General features: G+C 47.1%; 1 protein-coding gene across 5 annotated transcripts in view; it reads left to right on the forward strand.

Annotated features, from left to right (window-relative positions):
• PIP5K1C (phosphatidylinositol-4-phosphate 5-kinase type 1 gamma) overlaps positions 1 to 26,696 on the forward strand; it is an 88,921-nt gene that overhangs the window by 24,947 nt on the left and 37,278 nt on the right. For all 5 annotated transcript variants that reach the window (XM_081958860.1, XM_081958862.1, XM_081958858.1 and 2 more), the window contains exons 2-8: positions 1,181 to 1,212; positions 9,051 to 9,143; positions 11,827 to 11,957; positions 12,636 to 12,753; positions 13,554 to 13,706; positions 16,230 to 16,529; positions 18,736 to 18,941. In XM_081958860.1, the coding sequence (XP_081814986.1) occupies positions 1,181 to 1,212; positions 9,051 to 9,143; positions 11,827 to 11,957; positions 12,636 to 12,753; positions 13,554 to 13,706; positions 16,230 to 16,529; positions 18,736 to 18,941 (1,033 nt within the window). The remainder of the gene's footprint in view (positions 1 to 1,180; positions 1,213 to 9,050; positions 9,144 to 11,826; positions 11,958 to 12,635; positions 12,754 to 13,553; positions 13,707 to 16,229; positions 16,530 to 18,735; positions 18,942 to 26,696) is intronic.

The following is a 26,696-nucleotide window of genomic DNA, read 5'->3' on the forward strand; positions in this document are numbered from 1 at the left end:
CTGGGTGGAGAAATGAGTATTGTTATTCAGAGTGGTTATTGGCCTTATTAAGGCTCCTCCCGAAATGTAGGTGGAAGAATTGAGATGGAATTTGATGGCTTGAATGTGACAATTTGGCAATGGGTTGAAAGCTTCCCTAGTAATCTTCTTCATTTACTTTCAGGGATGTGGCGGTTCCAGAAAATATTGAACGGGAATATTTTTCCTGTGCCAATGAATAGAATGCTGATTACCATATTCAGCGCAGTATCTACATCCTGTTCAAAGATGTGGGCTGAATTATTTGACGCAAGGGGGAGATGGACATGTTTCAAACTTTTTTTTCTTTTTTGAGCAATCACCTAGAAAAGCAAATTCGTTGAGGGGTCCTTGACGCTCTTGGTTGATTTCTTGCAGACATTTTATTACCCAAACTAGATAACATCAGTGCACTGATGATGTTGCCTAATTTGGGTAATGAAACATATGCAAGAAAACAAGCAAGCTCAGAGAGCACCAAGCATCCTTCATTTCAACCCTGAGCTACAAACATTCTCCTTTATTGGTAGCAAATTCTACCCAACTTTGAAATTGCCAAACTTGCCTGAGGTGGAAAATTTTTTGGAGGCAGATTTCTACTCCATAAAATGTTCCAGCCCACATCTCTGTTTTATTGAGACGAAAATCCCATTATCTTTAATAGAGGCTGCTTAATAGCAGACAACGTGGTGTGCTTGATGTTTCATTGCTCACCTAAACGACTCTGGAAATATTCCGACTTCAAAACAGCAGCTTGGAACATCACTGTTCTGATCAGAATTCGTGCTGGAACATTTCAGCAAGGTTGGAACGGTTAATTTCAAATTTGAATCCCCCGTTTTGAATTTGAAATAGTTGAGAGTTGAAATATTTTGCATGTCCAGTTGTAGACATGCATAAAAGCCTCACCTTTAGAAAGATGGGAGAGAAGGGAATAGTTGAAAGGGGCGTGGGGGGGAAGCCTGATCATTTCGAGTTGGACAAAATGAATTTTTAATGGGAAAGTTTGATTGCAGATGTGGAAGTTTCCTGTAGGAAGGACAGAGGGGAGCCATGTTTTCTGGCAGCTTTCACCCCAGAGCTTCTACCTAGGTTAGGAATGGGATTGTTAAAACAGACTATTTCTGTGTTCACCTCCTCACCATGTTCTTCTTTTTTTCAGGGCTGGCTTTGAAGAAGGCCGTTCTAACAGAGGTAAACATTTGCATTTATTGGCCTATTGTGTTTTCGTTTTTTACGTGTTCCAGGTGCATTCTGAGCTGCTTTTGGAAATACAGTTTTATATACTCTTTATGTTCCATAAGAAACAGATCTAGTAAATAAAATAAAAGTTAACAGAAATAACTACATTTCTCTGAATGTGCAGGCAATAACCATTTCTGTAGATATCCATATTTCTCTGGATCTATAGCAGGGGTGTCCAAACTTGGGAACTTTAAGACTTGTGGACTTCAACTCCTAGAATTCCCCAGCCAGCTATGCTGGCTGGGGAATTCTGGGAGTTGAAGTCCACAAGTCTTAAAGTTCCCAAGTTTGGACACCCCTGATCTATAGGTTCCGTAGATTGTTAGAGCAGTGTAGTTATATGCCCCTGGGAAGGTTTTGGTTTGTTTTTTAAATAAAGCAAGTGATTTCCGGTAGAGCTCATTAATCAGAGTATTTAGTAAAGATGCTAAAGAATTTGAGCACCAAGTTCTCCGAGGTTCTTTAGGCAAGCGACTTCCTTCACAGGAGTGTCCTTCAATGAATGAATGAATATGTATGTATGTTGACTCTGTAAACAGCTTTGTGCTGTAAAGCCCTATGAAGTTTAAGTGCTATTGATTTATGATATAATGCAGGTTGTAGTCCTTGACTTATGACAATTCATTTAGTCATCGTTCAAAGTTACATCATTACTGAAAAAAGTGGCTGTTTTCCCCACTTACGATCGTTGTAGCGTCCTCATGGTCATGTGATTTCCATTCGGATGCTTGACAACTGACTCTCATTTATGACAGTTGCAGTGTCCCAGGGTCATGTGATCACCTTTTTGAGACCTTCTGACAAGCAAAGTCAATGGGGAAACCCGATTTCACTTAACAACCGTGTTACTAATTTGACAACTGCAGTGATTCCCTTAACAAATGTAAGAAAAGTCGTAAAATGGGCCAAAACTCTCTTAACAAATTTTCTCACTTAAACGACATAAAATTTTGGGCTCACTTGTGGTTGTAAGTTGAGGACTACCTGCATTATATCCCCCCCATTTTATCACCCAGCTAGCTTTCATGACTAAGGCAGGGCTAGAAATCAGTGTCTCATGGCAATTGGCCTAAAGTCACCTAGCTGACTTCCATGGTTAAAGCATGACTAGAACTCATTGTCTCCTACTTTGTAGCGTAGTGCTACAAAGTACCACCAGACCAAACTGGCTCCGAATAGGCCTTCCTTTGACTCCCATAACCACAAGCTCACCCCCTTGTTCCAATCTTGACCCACATTGCTGCCCCAAAGGAGAGGGGAGGCACTTTTGCTTTGTTAAAGAGCCAGGTTTACTGATAGCTGCTACAAGGGAACAAGGAGTTCAGATCCCACTGTAAGTCTTTTGTAAAGACACTTGAGTGCCCATCATAATTCTTGCAGCATTTTACACTTGCTTGGATGTTCTAGCTTGCAGCACAGCTCATTTTACATGATGAAAATAATTCAACCTATATGATCAGTACCGAAGATCGTGATAAGGACAGATAAAAATGATAAATAAAACCTATTTCAGCAAAATTTGATTTAATTCACATGATCCACTTAGCATGCTGAACCTGGGTTCACCTAGGGTACTGAGCAAACAGGTATACTTTGGGCTGAGACGATGAAGATTTTGTGCAAACCACCTTGTTTTGACTAAATCAGAAAAGCATAATTAAAACAACCATGGCTTAAAGGCATGACTCATCATTCCACTTGAGAAATTTAACACAAGGCTACTGAAAGAGCCGGAAGGGGAGGAGAAGTGTGTTTGTGTGCAAGTGAATTATTCACAAATGCACATTGTTAGTGCAGCAAACAGCTTCAGTTCAGCCCACGAGTGGCTTTGCTATACACCTTCCATCTGGGATGACGTGTTTTGCATACTTACCCTGTGATGTCACCTCTGTGTATTTTAACATTATTTGTAACCTTGACATCAGACACAAAAGGGTGTTGGGCTAAATAACCTTGTTTCATTACCCCACTTTGGTGAGGACAGGAAAATAGAGGTCAAGATCTGATCCAGCCTTACGAAATAGTTTTCTCCTGGAATTAAGACTGCCTCCCTCCCTCTTAAACTTTCCAAAAACTGTTTTAAGATGGAAAACTTCATTTTAATTATGTTGTGTTCCATCTTTGCCTTGTGTTGCAGTTTTCCCATTGTTATTATTGGCTAACCATCCAACAAACCTCACTGCCTTTAGACCAGGTGTTTTGCAATAATTTCATTGTAAGCAAGTACTTAGGAACAATAACAACAACAACAGCAGCAATATTTTGTGTTATTTCAGTTTTAATAACGCTCACCCTGTTTTACTTGGCTGCTTGTTTTAATTAGGTTGCTGTGGGTTGACTTGACTTATTTGGTGATGCAGGTAGTCCTCGACTTTACAACAGTTCAGTTAGCGACCGTTCAACAGTCACTGAAAAATGACTTATGACCATTTTCACACTTACGACCATTGTAGCATGTGATCAAAATTCAGACAATTGGCAACTGACTCACGTTTGTGATGTCTGCAGTGTACTGGGATATATGATCAGCCTTTGTGACTTTCTGACAAGCAAAGCCAATGGGTAAACCAGATTCACTTAACAACTGAAGTGGTGGCGCTGTGGTTAGAATGCAGTATTGCAGGCTAATTCTGCCGACCGCCAGCAGTTCAATCCTTGACTCAGCCTTCCATCCTTTCGAGGTGGGTAAAATGAGGATCCAGATTGTTGGGGACAATATGCTGACTGCACACTGCTTAGAGAGGGCTGTAAAAGCACTATGAAACGGTATATAAGTCTTAAGTGCGATCGATATTGCTAGTGCTAACTGTGTCAAGAAAATAGAATAGAATAGAATAGAATATTTATTTCTAAGCCGCACCCTCTCCCGAAGGACTCGGGGCGGCGTACAATAAAACAAATAAAATACAAAGTACAATACAAATCGGACAGGACATACATATAACAAGGACGTAAATAAGACGTATACAAGGAGGAGGTAGGCTGATAGCTAAAAAACGATTAAAAAGTCACAATATTTAAAAACCCCAATAAATAAATTCAATTGAATTACACTAATAAAAAACCCGTCAGGAGCGATATAGTTAGATCATGGTTGAGCCAGGCCAGCTACTTGGAATAGGTGGGTCTTGAGCTTAACTCGGAAGGAACGGAGGTCAGACGTAGTCCTAATATCCGGAGGGAGGTCATTCCACAGGGCTGGGCCCGCCACAGAGAAGGCTCTACTCCTAGGCGCCGCCCCTCGACACTGTCTGGTGGACGGCACCTGGAGGAGTCCCTCTCTGTGCGAGCGAATTGGTCGCAGGGATGTATGGGGCAGAATACGATCCCGCAAGTAGCTAGGTCCCGAGCCATGGAGCGCTTTAAAGATAGTTATCAAAACCTTGAAACGCACCCGATAGACCATAGGAAGCCAGTGCAGCTCGCGCAGGAAAGGTGTCACATGGGAGTACCTAGTACTCCCCATAATTACCCGCGCGGCTGCGTTCTGGACCAGCTGTAGCCTCCGGGTGCATTTCAAGGGAAGCCCCATGTAGAGAGCGTTACAGTAGTCCAGGCGGGACGTCACCAGGGCGTGAGTGACTGTGCGTAAGGCGTCCCGGTCCAGTAGGGGGCGCAATTGGCGCACCAGGCGAACCTGGTCGTAAAACGGGGCAAAACTCACTTCAGAAATGTCTCACTTAACAAGTCTTGGACTCAACTGTGGTCATAAGTCAAGGACTACCTGTACACAGATAGAATGATAAATGGTAAGAATAAATAAGTAAGCAAAGGGTAGATGAAGGGTTTGCAAGGGAGGGCCTTGCGTTCAGATATCTGCCTGCATGCATAGAGCACAAGGACAGGTCTGGAGTCAGAATTGCTCAATCATACAAAGGGATTTTCGTAAGCAGGGCTGCCTGCTACGCCGGCTGCGTTCCTAACTGCCTGGAGTCAGAGAGAAATGCGTATGCTGTCTCTTTTCACTTCAGTGCATAAGCAGTTCTATTATTTGCTGGATTTATCATTGTTCCAGGCTTGTCATCAGCAATAAGCTTTGACAACCAACCGAGCTATTTGCCGAGAATCGGACTTGGGAAAGGGTCAGGTGCCCTAGAGTAGAGCTGCAGAAAGATGACAGGGCTATGAGCAACTCTTTTGAAGAGGTAACAGATGATAACTAGTAATTGGTGCCCTGGAAAGTTTGTCTTTCCACCCCGGTATGACAAAAGGAGAAAGGTTGTAGAAGATTTCCCGAGATGACGAGCAGAGATTAGAGAGCAGAAACCTGTCACATTAGTGTCCCCAGACTAGGGAAATGTTCTATTTTGATACCTAGAGGGTTTGGAAAAATTATCTTAACTTTTAAAAAGAAAACTTAAAGTCATTAGGTCCAGCCTCTTTTCTCTAAGGCTTATGGCAGCTTTGCCTTGTAATTTATTCTTAAATAGACAGACATATTTTCTTTGTCAGGGTTCCAAATAGCATCCAAAAGTAAATCAGAGTCCAAGACAAAGTTCCAATTTATTAAGAAAGCCATGTTGGCACATCCGGGAAAACCCGAATCTGAAAGTTTCCCGGTTTTCCCCACCTAGTTGAAAGTTCAAGATCTTGCCCCCACACCCACAAGCCTATCCCATGGTACAATCTCCCACTGCCACGCTGGCAGCTTCCACCCATACAGTTCCAGTCAGATGCAGAGGTGTAGAGACAAAAGATGACCTTGGCTTTCTAGAAAGAATTTTGTTATGGCTACATAGCATCTCACTCCTTACAATCCCCCCTCCCATTTTTCCACAATAGAAAAAGGCATAGAAGAATAATAGAAAGTGTGGCAGGCCAAAGATCCAAAAGAAAAGATGGCTGCAGGCCTGACATTCTTGCTATAACTATTGCTTGCTTAACAAATTCAAACTCAAATTCGGAATAGAGCTGGAAGGAACCTTGGAGGTCTCCTAGCCCAACCCCCTGCTCAAGCCGGAGACCCTACACTATTTCAGACACATGGCTGTCCAGCCTCTTCTTAAAAACCTCCAATGATGAAGCAACCACAACTTCTGGGAGGTGTGAACTCCCAATGAACAACCATTCATTGGTTCGGCAACTGTGAGTGATGATAATGCTGAAGGAATGGTAGTTATGACCTGTCCTCCAAGTTACAACTGTTGCAGGTCACCTAATCAAAATTGGGGTGCTTGGCCGCCCGCCCATATTTACGACTGCAGAGTACACTTCACTTGCCCCCACCCATTTATCTTCCCCCTTCTCTCTGCCCCTTTGGCTGCCCTGCTCTCCCTCCCTGCCTTACAGAGGCCTCCAGAGGTGGTGCAGAGGCCTTGCAAAGGGTCAGAGGTCCTCTGGGAACAGGGGAGGGGGCGGCAGGGGCAGGTAGTGGAGAGAGGATGCAGGGGAGCCCAAAAGGGAGAGATGGGGAGGGGAGATAGGGCGGTGAAGGGACTTGAAGAGTTTGGGGTTAAATAACAAAAGAGATGCCTGAAGCCAGGGGTGGGATTGAAATTTTTTTTAGCAATGGGTACTCTGCCCAGTTGCTGGGTGGGCGTGGCCATGCGGGCGTGGCCTAGTCAGCTTCCTGCACCACAGCAGCAGGGAGGGGGTTTGAGTTTGAAAATGGCCTCCCCCAGGCTCTGGTGGCCCTCCAGAGGCCTGGAACACACCTATTCCTGGACTTCCGATACTTCCGGTAGGCCCTTTTTTTCACTCACCCAGAGCCTCTGTGTGGGCCCTGCACTTCCCTGGCATGATGAACAGGCTGCGTGAAGACTCCTGGGAGAGGAGGGGAAGGGTGGGCGGGGCCAGCCAGTTCTTGTAACTACTGATTCGGTGAACCAGATTAAAATTAACATCAGGTTCGCCCGAACTGGTCCAAACCGGCTGAATCCCACCCCTGCCTGAAGCCTGTGCAAGACTACTACATTCCTTAATTTCCCAGCCGTCCCCAAAATGAAACCTTGATCCCAGCTACTTCTGGAGCAGGGCACACTAGATACGGCCCTTGGGGCAAATTACATCCTCCTAATTTAGCAGTTTATAGCAACCCAGCCATTGTGATTTTGAAGCCATATAATTTAAGGCCTTGAAGCTTTGTTGGATTTCATAATCCATGATTTAGCCTAATATGAATCCAGCCACAGGCTCATTGATTTAATTTGCTCTGCCATGTGAGATCAACCAGATCACAGGGTTAAGGTTAGCTGGGAAATTCTGGGAGTTGAAGTCCATGGGTCTTAAAGTTGCGACGTTTGGAGACCCCCCAGTAGTCTTTCTTTCAGGAGAGTAAGGTTAGGGCTTTCCTCTGGAGTCGTTTTCTTAATCTGCTTTTGCCTGAGGAACCCCTAGACCAGGGGTGGGGAACTGTGGCTCTTTTGCGACTTGTGGACTTCAACTCCCAGAATTCCTGAGGCAGCTATGTTGGTTCTGGAATTCTGGGAGTTGAAGTCCACAAGTCGCAAAAGAGCCACAGTTCCCCACCCCTGCCCTAGACTCACTTTTGCTCCTGGCTCTTTAGCGCATAATTATAACAAGAAGAAGTACTTCACCGTCGTTTAGGAAGCGGCATCAGCATTCCTACAGAAAGTGCTGAAGCTGCTTTTCCCAGCCAATCCATTTCTTATTTCTCCCCACTTGGAGCGTGGCGGCTTTATTAAACGATTGATTAAATGGCTTTTAAAGATTGCCAGCTGCTTTAAGACTATTCTAAGGCCAGGCTGCTGGATGCAGAGTTTGGAAATGCCGTGAAATCAAACTGAACGGAAGGATCCGGCCTTTTCCTGTTACCGTAGGTCACCCAGGAGGTTCAGCTGAATGGAATCTCGGACTCTTCCCGTTGTCCTTTGACCTGTCATAGGAACATGGTTTATAAGTCTTGCCTGGTACGGAGAAGGAGAACCAGCATATCCCGAAGATGCTTTATTTTTCTTTCCAAAGAGGCAACTGGACTTTCTGGTTTTTCTTTGAAGACGTTTCTCTCCTCATCCAAGAAGCTTCTTCAGCTCTGACTGGATGGTGGGGAATGGAGGGCTTTATACCCCTTGCAGACATCTGGTCGTTTACTCAATGGCTCTCTAAATCAGTGTTTTTCAACCTTGGCAACTTGAAGATGTCCGGACTTCAACTCCAAGAATTCTCCAGCCAGCGAATGCTGGCTGGGGAATTCTGGGAGTTGAAGTCCGGACATCTTCAAGTTGCCAAGGTTGAAAAACACTGCTCTAAATGAATGCAAATGACCAAGCAGTCTGCAGGAAATATTAATCCTTCCGTTCCCTACCATCCAGTTAGCTTCTTGGATGAGAAGCAAAAATGTCTTCAAAGAAAAACCAGACAGCCCAGTTGTCTCTTGAAAAGAAGCACCTTTGGATGGCTGAGAATCTCCATAGAGAACCAGGGTAAGTTTTTCTTTCTAAATAAATGAAGCTGATGAGGAGATTTAGGGTAGTTCCTCGCACAGCACAAATTAGCTCGTGGCATCTTGTAACTACAAGATGACGTGGTGGCCGCTAACTTAGATGGCGTAAAGAGCAGGTCTACAAAAAGTTTTCAGCTTTAAAGTCTCCATGTTTTCTCCATGCTGTGGCAGCGCAGAGGAACAATGGGTGGCAGAAGCCTTGCTCTTTTGACTCCTCTTCGCAAGCACTGAAAGGGATCAGCTTGACTCCCGGGAGAAACGAGATCTTAGAACTGAGATGAAACTTGGCCTAAATCTAACAAGAGCTTTTCAACGTTCTTTCAGGACCGACAATTAATACTCTGCGCTTTCTCTCTGCTTGCTTTGATTCTCCTTCCTTCTCCAGCCAACATCGCTGACAGGGCAGCCGGGAGCCAGCCAGGGGAAAAAGATAGGCCACCGAGGAGTTGACGCGTCAGGGGAAACGACGTACAAGAAGGTCTGGTCTCCTGGAGGGTGGATGTTCTGATGGGGAAATAAGAAGGGATAAGTTGGGGCTGACTCAGGTTCCGCCACACTCTGCTCTATCCCAAAATTAAGTATCCCTGCTTCTGGAGAGTCTTGGTAAAAGATGGAGGAAGGCTGCATGATTAAGCCCAAAGCTACTTTCCTGAAGCCTTTAAAATTCCCTCTGACTAAAAGCCTTATATTAGAAATAAAAGCTGGCTCTCCCTTTTTCTGGTCCAACAACTTCATCTCAACGCCATATTGACTGTTATGAAGTGTTGCTCCTAACTGGTGAATAGTTGCTGACCTGCATGTTAATTTTGTAACGTACAGATCAGCAACTCTTACAGGGACGTGATGGCTCAGTGGCGAAGATGCTGAAGTTGTCGATCAGAGGGTTGGCAGTTTTGGCAGTTTGAATCCCTAGCGCCGCGTAACGGAGAGAGTTCCCATGACTTGTCCCAGCTTCTGCCAACCCAGCAGTTCGAAAGCACGTGAAAAATGCAAGTAGAAAAACAGGGACCACCTGTTTGGTGGGAACGTAACAGCGTTCCGTGCACTTTCGGCATTTAGTCATGCCAGCCACATGTCCACGGAGAACATCTTCGGACAGCCCTGGCTCTTTGGCTTTGAAATGGAGATGAGCACCATCCCCCTAGAGTCAGGAACGACTAGCACATATGTGTGAGGGGAACCTTTACCTTTACCTATGTTAATTTGTCCCAAAGGTGCTTTTTTCCAAAAGGCAATTGGACTTTCTTGTTTGTTTTTTTTCTTTGAAAACGTTTTGCTTCTCAATCAATCAGAATAGAACTGGAAGAGACCTTGGAGGTCTTGTAGTCCAACCCTCTGCTCAAACAGGAGACCCTATACCAGGGGTGTCCAAAGTTGGGAACTTTAAGACTTGTGGACTTCAACTCCCAGAATTCCCCAGCCAGCATGGCTGGCTGGGGAATTCTGGGAGTGGAAGTCCACAAGTCTTAAAGTTCCCAACTTTGGACACCCCTACCCTATACTATTTCAGACAGGCAGCTCTCCAGTCTCTTCTTAAAGACCTCTAGTGATGCAGCCCCCACAATTTCTGAAGATGAGCTGCTCCGCTGGTTAAATATCCTCTCTGTTAGAAAGTTCCTCCTTAATTCCACGTTGCTTCTCTCTTCGATTAGTTTCCAACCATTGCTTCTTCTTGTCTTGCCCTCTGGTGCTTTGGAAAATAAGTTGACCCCCTGTTCTTTATAGTCTAGAGAAAAGAAGGATCTCCTAGTCCAGGGGTGTCCAAACTTGGGAACTTTAAGACTTGTGGACTTCAACTCCCAGAATTCCCCAGCCAGCATAGGAGTTGAAGTCCACAAGTCTTAAAGTTCTCAAGTTTGGACACCCCTGTCCTAGTCCTTCTTTTCTCTAAACTAGCCATACTCAATTTTCCTGCAACTGTTCTTCATACGTTTTTGTCTCCTGGCCCTTAATCATCCTAGTTGCTCTTCTCTGCACTTTTCCCAAAGCTTCAACATCTTTTTTGTAATGTGGGGATGAAAACTGGATGCATTATTCCAGGTGTGGTCTTACTAAGGTATTGTAGAGCGGTACTAATAAATAGCTCATGGGATTTGGATCCCATGCCACTGTTTATGCAATCAAGGATAGTATTAGCTTTTTCGGCTGCTGCCACACACGGCTGGCTCACATTCAAATGATCGTCCACTTAGGACTCCAAGGTCCCTATCACAGTTACTGTTTTTGAGGCAGGTTTTGCCTAATCTCTACTTGTTCCTTTGATTGTTTTTTGCCTAAGTGTAAAACCTTGCTTTCCTCCACATTAAATTTTGTTTTGTTGGATAGGGCCCATTGTCCAGTCTATCCAGATCCATTTAGATCCTGAGTTTGTCTTCTGGGGATGTTGGCTATTCTTGGCAGCTTAGTGTCATCTGCAAATTTGATGAGTTCCCCTTCTGTTTCCTCAGCTACCGTATTTTTCAGAGTATGGCACACCTCCCCCCCCAAAAGGTGAAAATGTGGGTGCGTCATACACCGAATACAGCATTTTTGGCCTCCCGAAACCCCGCCCCTTCACAAAAATGGACGCGCAGAGGGCTTGGGAGGCCTGCAAAGTGCTCCTGGGGGCTGGGGAGGGCAAAAACGAGCGAAAAACGGGCCATTTTTTGCACGTTTTTGGGGCGCCCCCAGGAGCACTCTACACACTTCCTAAGGGCTATGCAAGCCCTTTTTTAGGCAAAAACCAGGCCCATTTTTGCGAAAAACAGGCCGTTTTTTGCTCATTTTTGCCCAGGAACAGCCCTCCCCACCTTTTTTGCTTCAAAAAATGAGGCATGCAGAGGGTTTGGGAGGTCTGCAGAGTGCCAAATGTTTAATTTACCTCTTCAAAATCTTGGTGCGTCTTATACTCCGGTGCGTCTTATACTCTGAAAAATACGGTAAGTCATTTATGAAGATATTGAAGAGTACTTCTCATCCAAGAAGCTTCTTCAGTTCTAACTTCAGTTAGAACTAAATAAGTTCTTGGATGAGAACACTTTCAAACAAAAAATCAAGAAAGTCCAGTTGCCTTTTGGAAAAAGCACCTTTGAGACAACCATGACCTGGATGAATGTGAATCTCTACAGACATCTTAAGGGAAGCCTTACTCAACTCAACCTATTCTTTGTTGGCTGCCATAGACCACGTCAACCACGCTGAAGGGGGCCATCCAGCTGGGGATTGGCTATACGGTGGGAAACCTCAGCTCCAAGCCTGAGAGGGATGTTTTGATGCAAGATTTCTACGTAGTGGAGAGCATTTTCTTTCCCAGGTAATGTCCTGCTATGAGAAAGGGAGGCTGGGCTACATGAAGAGGGAACTGAAGTCGGCCAACAGAAAGTTCATTTTACCATGATAAAGTTGGTATATACCAGGGGTGTCCAAACTTGAGAACTTTAAGACTTGTGGATTTCAACTCCCAGAATTCCCCAGCCAGCATGGGGAATTCTGGGAGTTGAAATCCACATGCCTTAAAAGTTGCCAAGGTTGGAGACCCCTGCACTAACTACCCCCCAACATGAAACACTTCCATTGGGACCCCAGCCCAGTTGGCAGAACCAGGTTTTAAGGCCCTTCCAGAAGGCTAAGCGGGTGGGAATGGACCTCACCTCAGGGGCCATGATATGTTCTAAAGGGTGGGAATCAGGGGAAAAAAAGGCTCTTTGTCTGGACCTTGCCTGCAAGAATTCCTTGACCAATGGGGTCCACAGTATACCCCTTCTTATCGGTGCAAGTGGGGCAGGCCAATAACATGGTGTGTGTTTGAATGTGTGAAACGGTTCCTTAGGTAAACTCAAGTTACACTCCCCCCCCATAGCCAAAATGGAAGGCCTTTGTATCTTACCAGTGATAAAAGTGATGCATTTCATTATCAACTGTAGGAAAAGCGGAAATGAAAGTTTGTGTCTTGTTCATTGCAAACATCTGTTTCTGTCTTTCCAAAATTTAGCGAAGGCAGTAACCTCACTCCAGCGCATCATTATCCTGACTTCAGGTTCAAAACATACGCCCCCGTCGCTTTCCGCTATTTTCGAGAACTTTTTGGCATTCGTCCGGATGATTATTTGGTAAGATCTGCTTATCTTTCTCATTTTATTACTTTGGAAATTTAAAAAAAAAAAGCACAAGTAGTCCTCGATTTATGGTTAAAACTGAGCCCAACATTTCTATTGCTAAGCAAGGCAGTTGTTAAGTGAGTTGCGCCCCATGTTACGATGCTTTTTGCCACAGTTAAGGGAATCACTGCAGTTGTTAAAGTGACTGGCTTCCCCCATTGACTTTGCCTATCAGAAACCAGTGGAGAAGGCTATAAATCACGGCCCCAGGATAGTGTAACTGTCATAAATACACGTCAGTTGCCCAGCGCCCAAATTTTGATCGTGTGAACCGTTGGGGAGGCTGAAACAGCCGTTAGTGTAAAAATCAGCCCCAAGTCACTTTTTTTCAGTGCAGATGTAACGTTGAACGACCAGTTAACAAATGGTTGTAAGTTGAGGACTACCTGAATTGGGATTAGGATGTATTGCCCCATAACCTATGGCAGAGTTGCCCAACCTTTCCAGGTTGGCTGGGGGTGGTGGATGATTTTGTGGGAGGGGCAAGCGTGTGTGTGTAAACTCCTGCAATGTTCGTGGTGATGCTCACACGAGGGGGGGCCACAAGCACCCGCAACAATAAGCACCCACTCATACAGCCCGGTGGCGATTGGCCACGGCCCGGTAGTGGGCTGTGGCCCACAGGTTGGGGGGGAGACGACCCCTGACCTATGGAATGCATGGGTCAGGGTTTTTCAGCTGGGATGGGCAGGTAGGGAGAAGCCTATTGACGTTGTTTCCTACCTGCGCTTGAATTCTTCTTGCCTTCTCAGTATTCCTTGTGCAACGAGCCGCTGATCGAGCTCTCCAATCCTGGGGCCAGCGGCTCCCTCTTTTATGTCACCAGCGACGATGAGTTCATCATCAAGACTGTGATGCACAAAGAGGCAGAATTCCTCCAGAAACTTCTTCCGGGTTATTATATGGTGCGTATCCGACCTTGTTTCTTTTAAAAGTTTGGGAAATGTATCTACATCAGTGTTTCTCAACCTTGGCGACTTTTAAGTCCTGTGGACTTCAACTCCCAGAATCCCCCAGCCAGCTGCGCTGGCTGGGGGATTCTGGGAGTTGAAGTCCACAGGACTTAAAAGTCGCCAAGGTTGAGAAACACTGATCTACATGAAAAGGAAGAACGGGTGATATTCAGCTGGTTCTCTCCGGTCCAGGTGAACCGGTAGCAGCTGCTGTGGGAGGCTCCGCCCACTCACCCTGACGTAATGCGTAAGCACCGCACATGCACAGAAGGCAGTGAGCATGTGCAGATGTGGCGCGCGTAAGTGAAGCATGCGCGCACGTGCGTGCCCACATTTGCGAACCGGTAGGGAAGGGAAGTGAATCCCACTGCTGGTGCCGAACGGCTGTTTTCTCCAGGAGGCCCTGTTGATGCAGAGGAGACTGGTTTTCCAGAATTTAATCCCAAACCAGTAAAAGCTCCAGAAAAGAATTGAAATCCAGAAAACCCCTAGATCATTCCAGGAACAGATGTACGAATTGGCCTGGCCCAGAATGTGAATGGAATGTGTTCTGGGACAGGGATGGCCAACCTTTTCAGCACCGAGTACCGAAAAAGGAGCGTGTACATATGCACGGGCTCATCTGGGCCGCAACCCGGAAGAGAAGCTGCCCAGGGCGCATGCGCAGATCAAAAAATGAACTTCTGTTTTCTGGTGCGCGCATATGTGCCGGCCAGCTGGTCTTCTGGTTACTGGCGCGCATGCTCATGCAGGAAAACGGAAGACTAGCTCTTCCAGTTTTCTGGCACTGCCGCACACACGAAGGCCAGCTGATCGTTGCGCGCACATGCGTGCCAGAAACTCATAAGAAGCCACACATGCCAGGCGACATGGCTCCTCGTGCCACTTCGGACACGCGTGCCATAGGTTCGCCATCATAGGTTCTAGGATGTTCTGGTCTTGGAGTTGTATGAATAGACAGTCAACACATGTATGTCAGTAACTAAATTTAGTGTATGCTGACATGAAACCAAGCAATGTACTACAACTGTGAGGGGCTTGTCCTAGAAACAGGACTTTCAGCCCAGCCAGTGTCGATGATGAGATAGTTGACATATAAATGCTTTTCCAAGAGGCATTTAAACGTTCTAGTTTTTCTCTGAAGACGTTTTCGCTTCTCATCCAAAAAGCTTCTTCAGTCAGAAGCTAAACGTCTTCAAAGAAAAACCAAAAAATCCAACATGCCTCTTGAAAAAGCACCTTTGGGACAACCATGACCTGGATGACTGAGAATCTCCACAGACAAATGAATAGGAGCCAGTCTGATCTAGTAATTAAGGTGCTCGGCTAGAAACTAGGAGACTGTGAGTTCTAGTCCCGCTTCAGGCATGAAAGCCGGCTGGGTGACTTTGGACCAATCACCAGGGGAATGTGAGTTCTAGTCCCGCCTTAGGTATGAAAGACAGCTGGGTGACTTTGGACCAATCACCAGGGGAATGTGAGTTCTAGTCCCGCCTTAGGTATGAAAGGCAGCTGGGTGACTTTGGACCAATCCCCAGGGGAATGTGAGTTCTAGTCCCGCCTTAGGTATGAAAGACAGCTGGGTGACTTTGGACCAATCCCCAGGGGAATGTGAGTTCTAGTCCCGCCTTAGGTATGAAAGACAGCTGGGTGACTTTGGGCCAGTCACTCTTCCTCAGCCCAACCCACCTCACAGGGTTGTTGTGGGGAAAATAGGAGGAAGGAATATTAGGTATGTTTGCTGCCTTGAGTTACTTATAAGAATAATAAAAGTAGGCTAAATAATAAAAAGGGAACCTCAGAAGGCCTATAACAGTGATGGCGAACCTTTTTCTTACGGCGTGCTAAAGTTGCACAAACGTCCGGGCCTATTCAGCCTCCCTGCCCAACTCTGCATGCGTGTGCAACACACACACACACACAAACCCCTCGCACGCATGTACGCAACCCCTCCCCGAACTCTGGAGATTCTCCTGAAGGCTGGGGATGGCGAAAACAGCCTCCCCCGGCCCTCCGAAGGCCCCTCCGGAAGCTGGAAAAGGATCGTTTCCAAACTTCCCGTTCGCTCGTTGAGGCTGTTTTTCGCCCTCCCCAGACTCCCGAGGCTTTCCTGAGTCCTGGGGAGGGCGAAAACAGCCTCCCCCGACCCTCCAAAGGCCCCTCCGGAAGCTGGAAACGGATCGTTGGGGCTGTTTTTCGCCCTCCCCAGCCTCCAGAGGCTTTCCTGAGTCCTGGGGAGGGCGAAAACAGCTTCCCCTGGCCCTCTGGAAGTGTGAAATATCAGCCAACAGCTGGCGTGCCACCAAATACGGCTCCATAGGTGCCATAGGTTCGCCATCAAGGACTTATAACCAGGGGAGGATGCAGTTTCTTTTCCACGAAGGGCCCTAGTTTACCTCAGGTGCAAAGTTGGATGGTCAAGAATCAGGTCTTATGCCCAGCATATTCGATGTACCTTTTAAAATCTCCCCTCAGAACCTGAACCAGAATCCACGGACGTTGCTGCCCAAGTTCTACGGTCTCTACTGCGTCCAATCCGGGGGCAAAAACATCCGCGTGGTGGTGATGAATAACATCCTTCCCCGGGTGGTGAAGATGCACCTGAAATACGACCTCAAGGGCTCCACCTACAAACGCCGGGCGTCCAAGAAAGAGAAGGAAAAGTCAAGCCCCACCTACAAAGACTTGGACTTCATGCAGGATATGCCCGAGGGCATCATGCTGGACGTGGACACCTTCAACGCTGTGGTGAAGACCCTGCAGAGGGACTGCTTGGTAAGTCCAAAGAGGTCACAGGCCATCCTGAGCTCAGAGTAATATATTGTTAACAACCCAGCAAGGAGGAGAGAGAAATACAGGTACTGTATTTTTTGGAGTATAAGACACACCTCCCCCCCCCCAAAAAAAAGAGGGTGAAAATCTGGGTGTCTTATGCACTGAATACAGCATTTTTAGCCTCCTGAAACCCCACCCCCTTTGCAAAAAATGATCGTGCATAGCCTTTAGGAGGCTTCCAGAGTGCTCCTGGGGGCTGGGGAGGGCAGAAATGAGTGAAAAACAGGCCATTGTTTGCTCGTTTTTGCCTCCCCCCCCTCCAGCCCCTAGGAGCACTCTATAAAGGCTATGCATGCCCTTTATTTGACAAAAAACAGGCCCGTTTTGGCGAAAAATGTACCATTTTGGGGAGGTCTGCAGAGTACAAAAACTTTTTTTTTTTAAATTGCCTCTTCAAAATCTTGGTGCATCTTATACTCCGAAAAATACGGTAGTCCTTGACTTACAGCAGTTCATTTAGTGACTGTTTGAAGTTACGCCACTGGAAAAAGCGACTCATGGCTGTTTTTCACACTTAACGACTGTCCCAGCATCCCCATGGTCACTTGATCAAAATTCAGACACTTGGCAACTAGTCTATAATTATGACCGTTGCAGCGTCCCGGGGTCATGGGATCTCCTTTTGCGACCTCTGTGACAAGCAAAGTCAGTGGGGAAATCAGATTCACTTAACAACCTCCTTACTAGCCTGATAACTGCAGTGAGTTACTTAAATGTGGCAAGATAGGTTGTAAAATGGAGCAAGACTCACTTAACAAATGTCTCACTTAACAACAGAAATGTGGGCTCAATTGTGGTCGTACGTTGGAAGCTCACTTCCCATTATTCAGGATACTGCTTATAAGCGCTACGTGCTTAGAGCTCGAAGCATTGTTAGAGACCCCACACACCCACTCACACCAATTCACCCGAACCAGTAGTGGAAATTGTGGGTAGGCCCGCCCTGGCTCTATGCCATCCTATTTAGGCATATTTTCAAGCCAAAGCGCATGCGCAGACATGCGCTCCCATTTGCAAACCAGTAGGGAAAGTAAATGAATATCACCTCTGCACTTTATGGTCTATTTCTGTTGCTCCGCTGTGGTGGGAGGTTTTGAAGTATTTCTAGCAGGAGTTCCCGATTCTGTAACAGCTTTGTTCCCTAGTCCATCCATCTGGTGAACTCACAGGATTCTTTCTTTTCGCCATATATATATATACATCTTAACTAGACTGTGTTGTTTCTCTGTGTCATATAATATATATGACGTATATACCCCCACACACGTGTGTGTGTGTGTTGCATTTTTGCTGATAAATAAAGGGAGTAGTATAGATCTATTTCAAGGTATTTAGCTCTCATCAGCTAGCCATACCCTTACTGGGATTCGAACTTGGGCTGTTTTTACATATTAGGCAGTTGTCAGCGTTACAAATATCATGCAGAATTAAATCAAAGTCCAAGGCAGAGCTATCCTTAAAGTTCCAATTTAATAAGATAGACATGTTGGCAACGAACTGTGGAATCCCAAATTTGAAAACTTCCTGGGATTCCACCCAGTGGAAAGTTCATCATCTTATTCCCACACCCATAAATCCTTCACATGGTCCAATCTTCTTCTTCCACGCTGGCATCTCCACGCTGCTGGTTCCGGTCAGGTGTCGAGATGCGGAGACAAAAGATGACCTTGGGCTTCTAGAAAAGAATGACAACAACACATCCACAATTCTACTCCTTTTTATTCCCCCTCCCAATTACTACACTAATGAAACAGCATAGTGAAATAATAGAAAGTGTGGCAGGCCAAAGATCCTAAAAAAGGAATATGACGGCAGGCCTGACAGCAGTTATATTAACCTCTAAGCCACAAGCTCTCCTCCCTTATCAGCTGAGTCAGGGGAATGATTAAGTGTTTTTTTCTTTTGTCAAAGCACCTCGTATGCCCAAATGTGGGCGGGAGCATACTGCTTCCCTTTACACACACACACACACGCAGACACACACGCAGGTGTATTTATTTATATTTATGTAGCGGTGACCCTCTGAGAGCAGCGTGCCATGCAATTTCATTTTAATGTATGCCGCTTAATGTATGCCATTCAAAGTGACAATTAAAGTTATTCTAAGTCTAAAAGCTTTTCCACCTTTCTCTCCCGTAACCGCCAGGTGCTGGAAAGTTTCAAAATCATGGATTACAGCCTGCTCCTTGGGGTGCACAACATAGACCAGCTGGAGCGGGAACGACAGGTTGACGGTGCCCAAAGCATGTCCGATGAAAAACGCCCCGTGGGACAGAAGGCTCTGTATTCCACCGCCATGGAGTCGATCCAGGGAGGGGCTGCTCGAGGGGAACCCATCGACACGGATGACACGTAAGTCGCATAGGCAGTTTTGAGTACAGGTAGTCCTCGGCTTACAATGGTTCATTTAGTGACCGAAGTTACAACGGCACTGGAAAAAGTGACTTATGACCATTTTTTACACTTGACCGTTTCAGTCTTCCCCCTGGTCACAAGATTTATATTTGAATGCTTGACTCACACTTATGACAGCAGTCGTGTCCCGGAGTCCTGTGATCCCCCTTTGCCACCTTCTGACAAGCAAAATCAGTGAGGAAACCAGATTGACTTAACTGTCTTACTACAACTGCGGTGATTCACTTAACAAATGTGGCAAGCAAAGTCATAAAATGGGACAAAACTCCCTTAACAAATTTCTCACTTAGGAACAGGAATGTTGGGCTCGGTTGTGGTTGTAAGTCAAGGATTACCTGTACAGGTAGTCCTCAACCTACAATTGTTCATTTAGTGACCATTTGAAGTTATAGCAGCAGTGAAAAAAGTGACTTACGACCCTTTTTTCACATTTAACAACTGTTGCAGGGATCAACATTCGGATTCTTGGCAGCTGGCATGCATTTACGATGGTTGCAATGTGTCGGGTCATGTGATCACTGTGGCAACCTTCTGACAAGCAAGGTCAGTGGGGAAGCCAGATTCACTTAACAACCACATAATCCAATTTAATAACCTCACTAATTCACTTAACAGCAGTGGCAAGAAAGGTCGTAAAATGGGGCAAAACTCCCTCTCTTGCTTAGCTACAAAAATTTTGAGCTCGATTGAGATCATAAATCGTATTGCTGACACTTTGGAACAGATGTTAAGGTTCCAAGTAAGAAATCCATAGCAAAGAAAACTACGAGGCAATGAAGCTATCAAAGGATAGCTTTATTGGATATACCATATCGGCACCTATCTGGTGAAAACCAACTCTAAACTTTCCTTCGCTTTTCACCTAGCTAAAAGAGAAAGTTTTCCCACAGCCCCCAAACAATCAGTCACATGGTCCAATCAAGACACTGTCTGGTTGCCTGGTGACCTCCCCTCCTGTTCTGACCTAGGCTTTCCCAAACCACGAAGCAGACTCCCAACAAAACCTCTTTTTATTGAAGTTACTGTGAACTCTGCTCATTCACGTCCATCAAAGTCTTTCAAGGGTGAATTTATAGTCACAGACCTTATCTGGCTTGGAAAGCTGCCAGGCCGATATCTGCAAAACGCAAAGTTGTGCTGTACTTGGCAAGGAGTCTCGGAGAGTCACGAACCAATTAAGCGAACTAATTGTCTCCGGCAAACTCCCCTCCCCTTTCGCTCCTCTTTATTCCCTATGGGAGGGACCATTCACCGTCCATCTGGGCCTTTATTCCCAAGTTCCTTAGCTGTTCCCTTCTCCTGGCAGCTCTGCGCACGCACACATCGGGAACAGGCTCCAGCTGTTCTTCTGCCCCACTGATCTCCAACTCCAAAGGCAGCTGATAACTGTCAGACAGCCCTGGCCCCCATCTCTGCTTCCGACGCAGAGCCCTCATCAGAGCCTTCCCCAGACTCCAGGACTGGCCCAGGTTCCTCCCCATACTCCTCACTGTCTGAGTCTGCAGGCTACAACACCTCCTCCTTCCACAGTTCAGGTGTTAGAATGTCCTTGGTTCTCAAGGGAAAATATTTTATTTTGGCTACACAAACCCCTCTATCTCTAATCCCCCCTCCCTTTCCCTCAGCTTCAGTGGGGCAACACTGACGCCCCAAGATGGCTCCGGTCAGATCAGCTTCACGGTTGACGCAAGGAAGTATTTAGTGTGCTGGCTCAGAGCTTGCAATTCTATGAATGATGTGGTTGCGTTGGCCATGAGTTGATGATCTGGAGTGTTTGGGGATACGGAGAAATTGGTAGCCAAGGAGGTTGGGCATCCACAGGGTATGGTCAAAAGTGACATGTTAAGATCTGTATTGATTATTTTAATGTTTTATTCTGCATTTTATCCAATGTCTGTAAACCACCTTGAGTTGCCTCTTGAGAGTTGGGCAACGTACACATCTGAAAAATAAAGTACATAATTTGCATAACATCTTTATTCAAATGATGTTAATTGATGCAATTTCATTATTATTTTTTTGGCCATTTTTTGCAATTCGATTTCCCATCAAATACAACAGCTTTTGTCTTCCAGACATTAATGTTCAGATCCGTATTTCTTATTGCACCATAGATTCTATCTAAAATTCAGTGCCAAGGATGGTGACCACAATCTTTCAATTGAAGCTCCACTTGGTTTTTTATATGTTTTATGTGTGGGATATAAAAAACAGAGCTTTCACCACACCATCCCATCCACCATCATGACTCTTCATACCCTTTGAAAACCCCCGAAATTGAGAATGCAGGTCACTGTCCCAGGTTTTTTCCCCCTCAGACTGAAAAGATGGTTCCTTGGATTGGTAAGGCTTTTTCTGTATATCTTAAGTCGGTCTTGACTCCTGGCAACTACCCGGAAAAGCCCCCTCCAGTTTCCTTGGCACCATTTTCGGAAGCGGTTTGCCATTGTCACCTCCTCCCTAGAGTGGAAAGCAAGAGACTGCTCCGAAGCCTCCCAGTTGACTGGATGCCTAAGATGGAACTAGAACTCACAGTCACCCAGTTTCTAGCCTGGTGCTTTTAACCACTACATCAAACTGATTCTTCTGCCAGTAGCTTATTCTGCTTGTTTTCTGCCATTCTGGGAACAGTTGGACCCTCCAGTTGAGCTAGGTCAGGGGTGTCAAACTGGATTTCTTCAAGGATCAGCATTGGAGTTCTCCGCAGGCCAGCCAGGGAAGGGTGAACACGGGACGGACGCCTCTTGCAGCACCCTGCTGGCCAAAACAGGGCACAGCCCCCCCCCCTCATGAGATCCCCCATGCCCCTTTTTGGGCGTGGATGGCCTCCTTCAGCACCCTGCCGGGCAAAATGGGGCAGGGGGGGGCTTCATGTCTCCCCCTCATTCCCCATTTTGGCTGGCAGAGTACTGCAGGAGGCCGTCCAGGCAAAAATGGGGCATGGGAGAAACACGCAGCCCCCCCTGTGCCCCGTTTTAGCTTCCAGAGGCACCGTGAGACGGTCCTTTGTTGTTTTTAGGTTGGCCCTGCAGGTCAGATTTAAGCACCCTGTGGGCCTTGAGTTTGACACCCCTGAGCTAGGTGTTTCTAATAAAAAGATGTTAATTCCCTGGGGTCTCACAACCCCTTTTTTTGGGAGGGGGGATGATTGTGTTTAAGTGCCCTTCCTTGACTTCCCTTTTCTTCCTCTTGGAGCTTTTTTGGGATCCCTGGAGAGAGAGGGAAAGAGAAAGAGAGGGAGAGGGAGGGAGGGAGGGAGGGAGGGAGGGAGGGAGGGAGAGAGAGAGAGAGAGAGAGAGAGAGAGAGAGAGAGAGAGAGAGAGAGAGAGAGAGAGAGAGGGATCGTCTCCCATCTCAAATGCTAAAGAGAGATTTCAGAACATGAGGCATATTGGAGAAGGCAATTTGGAACAGCTGAAGCCCCTGGACAATTGCCAGCTCCCATTGCCCTAAATGAGAGGCCATTGTGCTGAAAGCTCATCAGCATTTAATGCTTCGCGGTGATTCAGCCAATTCTTTGCAGTGACAGATTTAGGGGCCTCTCAGATTCCCCAGTCGCAGCTAAATCTGCCTCCGCAAAGAATTCGCCTAACCTATTACGCCCTCGGTAAACGAGCGCAAGCCCAAATCGGGGTGCGTAGCGTGAGCTTCCTCCCCGGGGACGGCAATGGCTGGGGATGATGGGAGCTGTAACACCATAGGTAGCCCTCGACATATGACCACATGAATTTCAAATTCTAAGGAATAATAATAATAATAATAATTTGAATTTATTAGCCGCTCCCTTTCCAGGCAGGACTCGGGGCGGCGTACAATGGAGCATATAGAACATAAAACATGTGTACAGACACATAAACATACATATATACAAAGACACACATGCACGGAGGAGGTAACAAATTACAACATTTAGACAGTTAAAAATCACCATTAAAATACCCCAATTGTAAGAAACCCAATGTACAATTAAAATTTAAAATTTAAAAAGACAGTCAGGAGGAGTAAGAAAAAATTACGGTTGAGCCAGGCCAGATAATTGAAAGAGGTGGGTCTTCAGCTGTACACGGAAGGAGCGGAGATCGGAAGTAATCCTGATGTCACGGGGGAGGTCATTCCACAGGGCTGGGCCCATCACAGAGAAGGCTCTGCTCCTGGGTGTCGCCCCCCGACACTGTTTGGCGGACGGCACCCGGAGAAGTCCCTCTCTGTGTGAGCGAATTGGTCGTAGGGATATGTGGGGCAGGATGCGATCCTGCATGTAACTAGGCCCTGTGCCATGAAGCGCTTTAAAGATCATAATCAAAACCTTGAAACGCACTCGGTAGACCACAGGAAGCCAGTGCAGCTCGCGCAGGAGAGGTGTTACAGGGGAGTATCTAGTCCTCCCCATAATCACCCGCGCGGCCGCGTTCTGGACCAACTGTAGTCTCCGAGTGCATCTCAAGGGAAGCCCCATGTAGAGAGCATTGCAGTAGTCCAGGCGAGACGTCACTAGCGCATGGGTGACTGTGCGTAGGGCATCCCGGTCCAATAAGGGGCGCAATTGGCGCATCAGGCGGACCTGATGGAACGCCCCCCTTGCCACGGCTGTTACATGGTCATCCATGGACAGCCGGGCATCTAGGAGGACGCCCAAATTGCGCACCTGTTCCATGGGGGCTAGTTGCACGCCCCCAATGGCCAGAGATGGGAGCACCTGGTTGAACCGGGAGGCCGGAAGCCACAGCCACTCCGTCTTGGAAGGGTTGAGTTTTAGTCGGTTGCCATCCATCCAGACCCGTACGGCCTCCAAACACCGGGACATCATTTCGACGGCCTCATTGGGGTGGTTCGGGGTGGAAATGTATAGCTGAGTATCATCAGCATACAGATGATATCCCACCCCAAAACCACGGATGATCTCGCCCAGCGGTTTCATGTATGTGTTGAACAGGAGAGGCGAGAGCACCGATCCCTGTGGCACTCCACATGTGAGTGGCCTCTGGGTCGATCTCTGCTCCCCTGCCAACACACGTTGCGTCCGGTCAGAGAGGTAGGAGCCAAACCACCGTAAAACGGTGCCCCTGACTCCCAGCCCCTCTAGCCGGTGCAACAGGATACCATGGTCGATGGTATCGAACGCCGCCGAGAGATCTAATAGGACCAGGATAGAGGAACAACCCCTATCTCTGGCCCTCCAGAGATCATCAACCAATGCGACCAAGGCCGTCTCCGTGCTGTGCCCGGGTCGGAAGCCGGACTGGCGCGGGTCTAGATAATCATTTTCCTCCAGGTGACGTGGGAACTGCTGTGCCACCACACTCTCTACAACCTTCGCTAAAAAAGGAAGGTTGGAGACAGGACGATAATTGACTAGGTCCGTTGGGTCCAGGGAAGGCTTCTTGAGCAGGGGCCTCACCACCGCCTCTTTCAAGGCGGCCGGTAGAGACCCCTCACCCAATGAGGCGTTCACTAGGCCCAGGAGCCAGTCGCGCGTAACCTCCCAGGATGCCAGTACAAGCCAGGAGGGACACGGGTCCAATAAACATGTGGTGGGTCGCAGACGTCCACGCAACCTGTCCAAATCCTCGATGGCAACCGAGTCAAACTCCTCCCAAAGCGGTCCCTCAAGACTCGCCACGGGCGTCTCTACTGAACCACTGAAAGGGGCCCATCCCATCCGGATTTGAGCGACTTTGTCCTGTAGATATTTCCCAAACTCCTCTGCTCTACCCTGTAAAGGGGCCTCCCGCGGTCTCTCAAACAAGAGGGAGCGAGTCACCCGAAACAGGGCGGCAGGGCGGTTATCTGCGGACGCAATTAGAGCGGCACAATGTTGACGTTTGGCCGCTCTTAATGCCACGAGGTACGTCCTCAAATAGGCTCGTGCCTGTGCTCGGTCAAATTCGGAACGGGAGGATCTCCAACGACTCTCTAGGCGTCTCTTGTGGCGTTTCATCACCCTTAGCTCCTCGGTAAACCAAGGGGCCAGGGTGGTTCGTCGCCGCAGGAGAGGCCGCAAAGGCGCCACCCGGTCTAGGGCCCCGGTAGTCGCACTATTCCATGCGTCTACCAGGTCCTCCACTCGGGGGCGGGTCAGGTCCACAGGAGGTGGCCCAAGCTCCGTCTGGAACCTATCTGGTTCCATCAGGCGCTTGGGGCGGAACCATCTAATACCTTCCAGTTCCGCCTCCTGTGGTCGTTGAGTGAGTTGTGCCCAATGTTACGCCTCTTTTGCTGCAGTTAAGCAAATCGCCCCCGTCGTTAAAACAAATCACTTGATTTGGATGCTTGGCGCAACAGGCATGTATTGAATTTTATTTTATTTTCCATATTTTTGAACTGTCCATCTCCCTCATTCAGGGGCTCTGGGTGGTACAGAATGACCACATAACGTTGAGCCCAAAATTTATGTTGCTAAGCAAGAAGTTTGTTAAGTGAATTTTGCCCCATTTTACAACTTTCTTTGCCACATATGTTAACGTGAATCACTACAGTTGTTAAATTAGTAGCACGGTTATTAAGTGAATCTGATTTCTTCACTTGCTTGTCAGAAGGTTGCAAAAGGGGGCCACTGCAACCATCATAAATAAGAGCCAGTTACCAAACATCTGGGTTTTCATCACGTGACCCTGGGAATGCTGCAGCGGTCATAAGTATGAGAGATGTCATACGTCACTTTTTTCAGTGCCATTGGACCTTTGAACCATCATTAGCTGAATGGTCGTAAGTCAAGTACCTTATTTTTCGGAGTATAAGACACACCTTTTCCCCCCCTAAAAGAATTTGGTGAAAATTTGGGTGCGTCTTATACACTGAATGTAGCCCCACCCACCCACCGGCCCCAACCCTTTGGCCTCTGCCTCCCACCAATTTACCTCTTTGCAGCAAACTGGGGCTTGCGATGCTTCAATAAGCTATAGCAGCGATGGCGAACCTTTTTTGGCTCGCGTGCCACAAGTGGGGGGAGCGCAGGGGGGTCGTGTGCGGGCATGCCGCACCCATAATGCAATGCGCAACCCCCCCAGTGCGCATGCGTGCACAACGCGCGACCTCCCCCATTTTTACATGCTTTTTTCGCCCTCCCCAGGCTCCAGAGGCTTTATAGACCATCTGGAGGCTTCCCTGAAGCCTTCGGAGCACTCAAAAGGATCCTCTGAGCAAACCGGAAGTGACATCCGGTTTGCTCGGAGGGTTGTTTTAAGCGTTCCGAAGGCTTCAGGGAAGCCTCCAGATGGTCCCTGAAGCCTCTGGAGGCCCTCTGGGAGGACGGGGGAGGCTCTTTTCACCCTCCCCAGGCTCCAGAGGCTTTATAGGAGCCTGGGGAGGGCAAAAAATGGCTTTTAAAAAGGTGAAGTCAGCTGGCCAGCGCGCGCATGCACGCTGGCCAGCTGACAGGGCAGCGCCTCGCGTGCCCTGACAAATGGCTCCGTGTGCCACCTGTGGCACGCGTGCCATAGGTTCACCATCACTGAGCTATAGCAATCCCTGCAGCCTGAAACAGCTGATGATCGGGAGAAATTGAAAGTGAAATGTGCAGTTTGCTCCAGGAGGCAGAGGCAGCTTTTTTTTTCTTGTGCTAATCAGGCTGTTTGCTGCAAGGAGGTAAGTCAACAACTATAAATGCCTATAGAATATTCAAATCATTAGACTTATTTTTTAAAAGACTGCTTTATTATTATTCTAGACAACTTAACAAAATGAAGAAGCTTC

This window comes from Natrix helvetica, assembly GCF_964273705.1.
Source record: "Natrix helvetica genome assembly, chromosome: 1".
Lineage (NCBI taxonomy): Eukaryota > Metazoa > Chordata > Lepidosauria > Squamata > Natricidae > Natrix > Natrix helvetica.